The 10,665-nt window shown below is 36.6% G+C and overlaps 1 protein-coding gene across 1 annotated transcript in view; it reads left to right on the top strand.

The window, feature by feature from the left end:
• Window positions 1-7,989: 7,989 nt before the first annotated feature.
• Window positions 7,990-10,665, top strand: part of LOC147072792 (uncharacterized) — a 99,594-nt gene continuing 96,918 nt past the window's right edge. Inside the window, exon 1 of the mRNA XM_085945817.1 lies at window positions 7,990-10,210. Within this exon, the coding sequence (XP_085801943.1) occupies window positions 9,324-10,210 (887 nt within the window). The 5' untranslated portion in view covers window positions 7,990-9,323. The remainder of the gene's footprint in view (window positions 10,211-10,665) is intronic.

The following is a 10,665-nucleotide window of genomic DNA, read 5'->3' as shown; positions in this document are numbered from 1 at the left end:
AATTATTAGTGAGTATCCTTAAAGGACATTGTTTTTAAATATATAAGTATTATAATATGTTTTATTTTACCTACTAAACAAAATTTTGCAGTATTCGTTGGGCATGGAACTTTAGAAAACAAGCCTTTTTATAAGATTTTACAATATATTATGAAAAAAAAATGATATCTTCAGAAGTTTATTTATACAATATACCTAGGTACCTATTATACCTACCTACATACTAGGCTGTTATGATTCAACATAAATTCATAAATAGTGTAGGTACCTACACTAAACTTTTTCAGTCATAGTTGTTCAGGCCTTGGTCATACTTATTTATTTTCATTGAACTATGAATACAATTTGCAGATGGTGCTGGTTAGTTTTTAAAATTCAATTAAATCCCGTCTCAGCGAAACCATAATAGTTATGGTATGCTATGGGCCAGTGGTCGGCAAACTCATTAGTCAACAGAGCCAAATATCAACAGTACAACGATTGTGATTTCTTTTGAGAGTCAAATTTCTTGAACTAAATATATTAATATTATGTAGGTACCAGTGGTGAAGACTCCATACTAGGCGATTATTTAAAGCCTACCTTCTTAGGAAAAATATTTTTAATTGCATATTGACATATTTATATACCTAATCACTTCATTATTTTATGTTATATAAAAACAATTTATTTTGCCAACGAGAGATATCGTATATGTAGGCAGTGACGTCCCAAGACAAAATGCCGCCCCTAGGCAGTGCCAAAATGCCGCCACATTTTTTTTATACAGTACTTTTATCATCCTTTCATGACTCCAATATCTAAGAAATGTGTTGTATGGATACATTACTAACAAGATATAGGTATACCACTAAGTCTTATTTAAATGCCATCTCTGCTTCAATAGACAATATTGCGACTCTACGGTTTCAGAAAGGTAGGTATATTTAAAAATGCACTGACAACTTCCAGTGACTGGCTAACATATTTGGATAAATTTTAAATTAGGTATGCACTTGTCATTGCTGTTCACCAAGAACGTGACGTCCAAGGACAACGGAAGTAAACTAGACATCGCAAACCCGACAAAAAATAAAGCCCTGTTAAAACTTTCATAGTATCTACCTAATTAATATATTTTTTTCCAACCAGTGCGCTGATTTTTTTAATGTAAAGATATTTCCGCTATTACTAAGTTTAGGTAGCTTTCAATGTATACCTAATGATTTTCCTCGATTTGCCGCCCTTTGGGTAACTGCCGCCCCCAAGCGACGCTCAATCTGCCTACCCTCACGGGACGTCACTGTATGTAGGAATGTATTACAGTATTACACAGTTTACAAAACAATCTGCAAATGTATTAAAAAATATACCACAGCGCGCCGTAAATTAAATAATAAACGCCGCGACGTCTCGACGTAAATAAATTTCCGATTATGTGTGAAATAATTCTGAATTTTTTTCGTACGGACTTTACGTCTCGTAACCGCAGCAAGTCTGCTGATTTGTACGAAATAAGGTAAGCTCCTATTGCAGAGCCTAAAACATTCGCGCATAACATTGTTGTCATGACTGCGCACTTTGTCCAAAATCATTAATAATTAGATAATTAAAAAAATAATTTCACCGGCGTTTAATCGAATATTAATAAATAAGTAAGTATAGATTGTTTTTATAAATAAAAATAAATTTTATCTAATGATTTTTGATGGGTATACATGTTTTGAAAAATACGTAATTTAAACACATCGCTCATTTCAGAAGTTTCATTGAATTAGTGTGTCGTTGTCATTTATTAGTGTATACCTATTCATTAGTAGTAAATACCATACTATTCTCGTAAGTATTCCTGACAGTGATCAGATCTCCACAGCCTACCTCTTTCCAAAAGTCACCCTTCCCCACTGGTAGGTACACTGAATAACATTTGATATAATACGTAATAATGATCTTATTTATTGATAAAAATTAAATTATAAGTATGGTATCCATAAAATTAAATGTGAATAATGGCCTTGCATCTCCTTGGAAAGTTTGGTTAAGTCAGGTTTGTGTGTTGTTGTTTTTAATTTTAAGCACGATTCCAGGTTCTTATCAATAAGATGACTTCTGAATTTACTCTTGATTTCCTCTCTTCGAAATCTCTTTACTAACCACAAAACTTGCAATATTAACATTGTTGGAAAATTGTATTCAGTAAATAAATACGCAACTTGATTTTTCTTGACTCTTCTAAAGTTCCTCAACTGCTTTCTTTCTTGCACCACCGACAGGATATTTAGTGCTAAATGACGCGACAGTGCGTATTTAGTTGTAAAGTATCTCTCCAAATTTGACTTCTTGTTATGCGCCAATTTTTCCTGACAAATAATACAGGTCGGTAGGCCTCGAATAAGCGTTTACGCGTAAGCGCGTAAGTTTTGAATAAGCGCAAAAGTCTCGGTCCATTCAACTTTAAATTCACGGTTTTCGTCTTTCGTTTTTCTTTGATTCTTCTTTTTTTTTTTTTTTTTTTTTCGACCATGTCCGATCCTGATAGGATCATATGGGCCTCCACAGAGTGGAGGTTTGTATTGACAGATTTTGTTTTTTTTTTTACGAGAAATGGATGTCAGCCACTTGCTCAACCTATTAGGTCCATACCCTGACACACACCAATTGAAAAACAATATGTGTACTTGCCAGACCCAGGATTCGAACCTGGGACCCACGGCTTTATAGTCCAACGCTTATGCCGCGTGGCCACCGTGGGCGTCTTCTTCGGCGGATTCTTCTTTATAGCCATATCAAATAGGGCAGAGGGCATTTGTGGGAGAGCCGTACTCAAGGGGTCAAAGAGCCGCGTGTGGCTCGCGAGCCGCGGTTTGCCGACCACTGCTATGGGCGATACGACAAAAATCGTGCACACGTCTTTTCAGCCATACTTATTTTGGTTTTCGTTGAATTAATAATATTAGGTAGGTACATAATATTACAGATGGTGTTGGTTAGTTTTTAAAATTTATTAAGCCCTGCCTAAACCAAACCATAATCGATAAAAATATTCCTCTATCTATAAAATATCTAAAATGATGTATGGTTTAATTTTTAATAGTTTAATAGAATATTTTTATAGATAAACATACGTATATTTTTTGACAATTATTATTGTAATATTCTACAATAGCATGGTTAAGGTAGGTTGAATTTTAAAAACTATCAAACACTACCTACCTATACAATATACTATGTAAGTACTATTTATATCGGATCTTAATACCCTACCTCCACCCTTCGCCACCGGTACTTACCTACTTAGGTACTTACTTCATTGTATACCTATAATATATTATGTCATTAGTTTTACAATAGGTACATAGGTAGTTTTTGTAAAAATATGGATATAAAATTTAAATACTTATTCACATAACTGACTAATATTCGAGCACGTATGTAGGTATCTAGATGGATAAATAGTTTTAGCAATGCGGTAGACAAAAAAAAATATATCTCTCACTCAATTTTAAATAAATGTTTGGGTGTTTACAGCAATGAATAATAACAAAGCCACGATCTTCTTTTGCTGTACTTAGGTACTGTTACACTCCCGAATGGTCCCCATTTGGGGATGTCTCTGTGTATCTGGAGAGGCCCTAGTCGGTATCAAACCAACAAATAGTAAGGGTTGATTGCGAAAATAATTAAATAATGTTAAATATCTGACCGGCAACATTGTCTGAAAGCCGTTACAAAAAAATACGAACGGCAACGCCGCATTTGTACCGCTCGTAAGCGGCCGTTTGTTTTAGAGCGAGAGAAGCATTTTTGACAGCAACGCAGTAAGCAGTATTAACCTCGCTATCCGCCAAAATTAAATTGAGAAGAATTTGTATAAAAATGTAACCATTAGATAATATTAAACGTAAATAGGTACATCTCGACGTTTCCAACACAATTCCGGTGTGTTATTTGTCCACCTCCAAGTCCTGAGTCCAGACGAAAAACCACAAATAATAAAAGTGACAGCGTGTTTTCACTTTCTAAAATGGAGGGAGATGACAGTACCCATATGATTTTTTCGAAAAATTTTTTTTAACTGTATCTGGTAACACTAGGTACCTAGGCAACATGATTTTTTTCGAATCTTTATTATAATACCTACTTATATATTTTTATTATACTAGGTATATTATAGGTAGGTTACATAGGAACTTAATTTAGAAGGCTATATACAGACCTACAAACTTATCTGTAGAATGACCAAAAATGGAACTACGAACTACCATAGGACGCCATTTTTTAAATTTCATTCGAATGTCAGATTTTGACCAGTGACGAGTCTTGTTTGGGTAGTAGTTTTCGACAGTGGCTCCCCCATCCCATTCTTCGGATAAGTTTGTAGGTCTGTACTTTTTAAGTTGTGTAACGGTTGGAGGTAACCGTGAACAGGCTCGCCGCGAACTCGAAACGTGTGGGTCTTCATCTGAATGCGGCTAAGACCAAACCCATGTGCAGTGCTGCATGCATCGACGCCGACACTCCTCTGCGGGTTTCCGGTCTACCCGTCGAGCTGGTGTCCATGTTCAAATACTTGGGTGCCACGGTTGCCGATGACGGTGGTATTTTTAGTGAGCTTGGAATCCGCATGGGTGTGGCGGGGTCTGTGTTCAACCAACTTGGAATCGCATGGGGGTCAAGGCTGTATTCTGTGAGGACTAAATGTCGTTTGTCGCGTGCGTGCTACCTGTGCCCCTGTATGGCTGTGAGACATGCCATCTTACTAAGCTTCAAGAGTCTTGGCTTTTGAGCTTTGAGAATCGATGTCTCCGCCGAATCTTAGGGGTACATTGGTACGACCACAAAACACCCGAGTTCATGAGCAGACAAAACAGCCTTCGGTGAATGAAGTTATCACGAAGAGACGCTTTACGTGGCTGAGACACGTATTCCGGATGCCGCCAAAGAGTGCGGCCCTTCGTACCCTTGTGGCACAGCCTCAAGGGTTCCGTCGCCATGGCCGGCCCTCCCTTACCCTGCAGCGGTGCTACAAGAGCGACCCACGTGCTGCAGATCTGACATGACGGGAGGCGCAAGAGTTGGCGATGGACCGAGGGAAATGGCAACAACTTGTGCTTCCTCTATGCCCCAATGTTGGGACGTGACAGGGTGGAAGAAGAAGAAGAATACTACCAAGCATCCATCAGATTATTATATTTTAGAATCACGCATTAACTAATAAGGGACACACTAATTTTATTATGATATTTTAATTCAAGATCTAGCCCTAGCAGAATACCTGGCGAGGGCTGTGTTTAATATTTAGGTAGGTACCTACCTAATCCTGAGGCCATCCTCCCACGGCGCAATTGAAGTCCGACGGAACTGAAACTAAAATTCCAGCCAGTATCTAGCTAATGTATTTCAATGGCGGCTCGCTGACGGCGAGACTGGAATCTCTCAGCTTCAAAACGGTCGCGAAGAGACGCGACATGCTAGTCGCGCGGTCTCTGAAGTTTCCAGTCACCGTAAAACAGTGGTACCAACATCATTAGATTCGGTGAAAAATCATATTTACTTACCAAAATTGGCCGCACTGCGAACATGTGTCATGCTATAAAAATCATTAACAACCCAAAACGTAAAAAGTACAAGATAACCAAAATTGAAATAATTTAATTCTATTCGAATAAACGCAGCAGCGTAAGTGCGTGTTGTCGGTTTTTGTACAAAACAGCTGATGGTTCAGTTTGACAGTTTGAGGTTATGTGATTATTATTTCAAGTGATTTCAGTAGCGCCGTGTGCGAAGCATCACATTGGCGAAAAATTTCAACTCCCTTTTTGCTTTTTTTATCTATTGGTATTTCTCAAGTTTTTATCTATGGCACGTCATACTAATAACGTTGCCAGTCTAATAAAATATTATAAATTATTCCATAGCAATTTTTAAATTGAATACATTAAAACGGGGTGACTTTGATCAACATATATGAAGTTAGTGGTCACTCTCAGCATTTAAAATATACTAATATAATACTGTCTGTTTCACAATACACTTTCAAATTTAAAAAAAAATAGTTTTAAACTATATGTAATCGTTTAAATAAATATTGTATTTGGGTGTGATTCAAAAAACAAAAAAATAGGTAGGTATCTTGGCAATAATAAATTTATAAAGTTTATGATTCAAAATTATATTCTGGAAGAATATAACTCATGAAAAGGTGATAAAATATAGACATCTACTTTTCATTATTATATCAATTAATATTCGGAACATTCTGGAATGTATTTCTCCAGTGCTCCATTGACGAGCCAAAAACCCGCGGATAATAAGCTGGCGCATTTGACTACGTTCTGTAACTGACTAACGGACGATTATCGAACGAGTAAAATAGCCGATGTCTGTTACCACTATTTATGCTTACCGTACCGAATATCCACCGATAATCCTGAAATTAGATATTGTATTACTTACCTGTTTTTATATTTAAATAAAATTATGGAAATATGAAGATAACACTAATATAGCGTTGTCTTTAAGAATCGTATAAATTCTATTTTAATGAGTAGGTACGTAGTAATAGTTTGGAGCTTATAGGTATCAATAAACACCATTAGAAGTATTGCACGTGTTCTTAGTTCGGACTGTGTGATAATTCAAGTTCGTGATAATGATCAAGTTCAATTATTGGTAATGAATATTTTCTGGAGAGTGATCAAACCAATTTGTAGCCAAATAAATCGACTCGGGTCGGTGAGAGCTGTAATAATGGTTATACCACGTATGTCCACGGACTCAAAGTACCATGTGAGGAAAAAACCCAACAACTTACAGTATACCTACCGTCTAATCTACGTGGAAGTGAATGACATGCATTATATTATTATGTTTATAATAATAATTTATAAATAATTTAAAGATAATTTATAATAATTAGGTATCAAAACTCGATCATTTTGTTCGTTTATTGATTTTTTATTGGTTTATTATAGAGCTTTTTAGCAAAGTATGAATATACCAACGGATTTTCAACCATGGACTTTTTGTTCGTCAATGGATCGTCGGCATTATGTCTTTTAACAAAAAAACCGCACTTCGACTAGGTACCACGTAGCTATGTCAAAATTATTGATAAGTATAATTTTAATATAATAATTGTATATTACTGGTTATTGTACTTATAATCGAAACAATAAATAATACCTACCAACCTATTTAGTTTTTGGTTATATTTACATTATTTCAAAAATGAAGACGACTCTTTTATTAAAAATCTCCATGAGGCGGATCCAAATTGTCTATTGCATTATTTTTATTTTTATGCGAAGAAACCCCATACTTTTTGAAAATACTGCAGACTTTACTTATGTAATGTATATTCCAAAAAGGTTATCAGCAAACCATATTTAACGTTAGCAACACTGGCTAATTGTTTGTTGAATGAGCGCGAAAATATCGGGTTTTTGATTATCATTCATTACAGTAAAGAGTTATTAATTTTAATACTCCCTCCCATTATATTAATTATGTCTTAATAAGCCATTTCTCATGAATAAATGATTCTTCCAACAGCAATTCAAATTACGAATAATATACTTGCAATAAAATGTTATATTATTGTAAATTTCATTGTAGATTTTGTACAACTATATTTTCACTATAATCATAAGTAAGTCCGTATGAAGCTTTAGAAACTGCAAGATCTGGTTTCATCTTTCTATATCATTAACAACTTTTTGATCAAAGTTAACTGTAAAAAATAAGCTTTAAAAGTCAGAGTATGTACGTTGCAGCAAAAAGTTCACAGCGGCAAAATCTCCCGCCCCAGGCAACACAAATATTGAACAACCTGAAGTAACAATTTTACAGACATATTTATATTTACTACTTCACTTTATATCAATTTAGTAATAAGAGATAGAGAATGAAGAGAACGTCGGATTATCTTGAAACTCGTTTAACGAACTACCTGCTCAAAAATGTGGTCGCGAGAGGTCGCGCGACGCGCATTACAAATACTCGAGAATCGAGTTGACGGTTGATCGTCGCTGTTTACGGTTGGGTGTCGCTTCGTCCTATTTAGATTATTTACTTTTTCTAAGTTTATTTATTTATACGTATGAATTGAAACAAAAGTTGGTTCATTTTATATTAAGAACTGTACATTATTCAACTTCATAGTTTGATTCGAGTTGTTTATGAGTTTATTTATATTTGCGCAAAATAAACCTTTGCAATTCAGTTCGTGTGTTGGTGGGTGCATTGGGGTGAAATGTGTCAGTTAAAATATTATTCCTTACAAGATCTTTTGCGTTTATTTACAAGTGAACCATTTTTATCCGTATGCATAGCAAAACCAGATAAACCAGTGCAGTGAAAAATATTTGATTTATTTATATAAAATAACGACATGTGTAAATACGTGCTTTGTATTTTCTACGCCTCGTAAAATTTACTCGACATTTCAAAGTTTATAGCCGGTAGTTATGGTTTGCTAATAATTTTATTGTATACACATATAAACGTTTAATTTCATCTATATTATGAAAGTATAATGGCTTTAATTTAAAATTAATGATTTAATTCATTGACCACGTTTTGATTCGCGTAAATAATTATACTTTTAAATAAATAGTAGTGGGAAATGCAACAGTTTAGCAAAAATAAATTATTACGCCAATAGCCTTGTTTTTAAATAGTAAGTATTATGTTTTGACGCTTTTTGGTATCAGTTTGTAGAATGTAAAAAGTTGTAAAAGTGATAAATTATGGAGGGAATAAATTGGCGGGCAGCGGGCGCGGGGGTCATTTGCCCCAAACAGCCCGCCGCGGGGGCCCCATTCGGCCTCCGGCCCGCTGGAAAGTACCCCACTCCAGCACAGGCGGTCCCTGAAATCTGCTAATCCACAAACTTCGCTCGTGATCAGTTCACTTCTGCCGCAGGGAAGGTCCCATTCATCGAAATTCCGATTACGAGATAGTTGTGATCGATCGATTGTGGTTACTGAAAGGAAAAAAAACGATAAAACAGGTTTTGTTAAATACATTTGCGTCGGTTGCAACACATGAGTATTCAAGATTTTACACAAGCAATAATTAGATGAATAAATTCTATTCGAAGAATTTAAATTCCTGTGGTAATAAATGACTAGACGGGACTGACAAATAAAGAAATACATAATTTAATTTGAATACGAGATTAAAAGCAATACTGTCGCTGGAAATCGATAAATTGCCAACCTTACAGAGACCACACGTTAATTCTTCTCCAAAATCGAAAGTAAAGATAATCACAACGCTATTTCTGAAGTAGAAATCTTCAGATCTCGGGAGGAAGCTTTCAAATATCGCGGGAGAGCGAAATGCTAAAGCACATCCTGACCGCTGCACCCGGAAGTGTGCCGCCGCCCAACAGTCAGAGGGCGGCGGCGACGGGAGAGAGCGTCGCTGATCGATCAGACAGGGATCCTCCCCCAAAACCTGAAGACAAAAACAGAGACAATATTAGAGAATATTCAAACTACAGAGAGCCTTCACGACAAGAACCTCGATACGAATACTCGACTCGAGATCAATTAAACGAATCCGTTCAGCCGATTAAACCGGAAACGAGGAATAATCTGATAAACAGAATAGAGCACCACCGAAACGAATACCATTACAGGAATACCGATTTAAATAAACAGCACGACCAGTACGGTCATCACAGATATCAAAACACCTCCAGGAACGGTCGTCTGAGCGTGAACGCGGTGCAAAGACTACCTCAACCCTTGAACGTGTCGACGTTGGACTCGTCGAAACATTCCCAAGGCGGGACTTCCAGTAGCGCCAGTCCAGGCGGTCGACCTCTACCGCCCCCAAAATTCCTCGGGCCTCCGCCCAGATTGACCCCAGCGAGCTTGGTCCCGGCCAACGTATCCCGTTTTATGAATCGTTCAAAGGAAGTGGGTATCAAGGAGATGCTGACGTCACTGGGCTTGCTTTGCCTGGTGAGTCTCCTTCTGGCTCTCCTGTCTTTGATCTTCCTCTTGAAAATATCGCCCGTGACGTCGACGGACGTCCGGGAACTTCTTCGGGCTGAGCAGCTGTCCGTCATCAGCGCGGAGGAGTACGTCGTGGTGTACGAAGTTACTCTGGCGCTCTGTGCCCTCACTTTGTCGCTGAATCTTTGCTGCCTTCTCGTCTGCGCTGTGCAGTTCCTATTTGCTGTAAAACTTGTTAATTCGCCGGACGGAGGAGGAGGACGGTACGTAAAATACTATTTCTCCTTAAACATATAAGTTTTTTTTGATGTTTACAGAATTTGTTTAAAAAAAAAAAACTGTTAGGTACATGTTCAAACACGCGCGATAACATTATTTTACTCCCTACTTCAATTATATTTTGTCAATTTATGGCTACGGCCGTATGTTGTAGCTTAACCACTGGGGAATGCTAAAAGAAATGGCGTATTTCAAAAAAACACTACCTTATTCTTAGGTCAATAATTATTATAAAGCAATCATTATTCGTAGGATGTCTATCACACTTGTGAATGGTCAAAGACTTATAATGAGTATCTTTAGAATTATCTTCAAATGTGTTAATCTTGCCCATTTTTTGAATAATAAAAATCACAGAGATTATGAATATAATTTTTTATCGTAAATATTTCACTATAATAATGTCGATATAAATTATACTGATTGTTTTATAAATGCG

The sequence above is a fragment of the Rhyacophila brunnea genome, unplaced genomic scaffold, assembly GCF_057557595.1.
Source record: "Rhyacophila brunnea isolate RB1 unplaced genomic scaffold, BYU_Rbru_1.0 scaffold_19, whole genome shotgun sequence".
Lineage (NCBI taxonomy): Eukaryota > Metazoa > Arthropoda > Insecta > Trichoptera > Rhyacophilidae > Rhyacophila > Rhyacophila brunnea.
The sequence above is the reverse complement of the archived record's forward strand: the minus strand, read 5'-3'. Positions and strand labels throughout refer to the sequence as shown.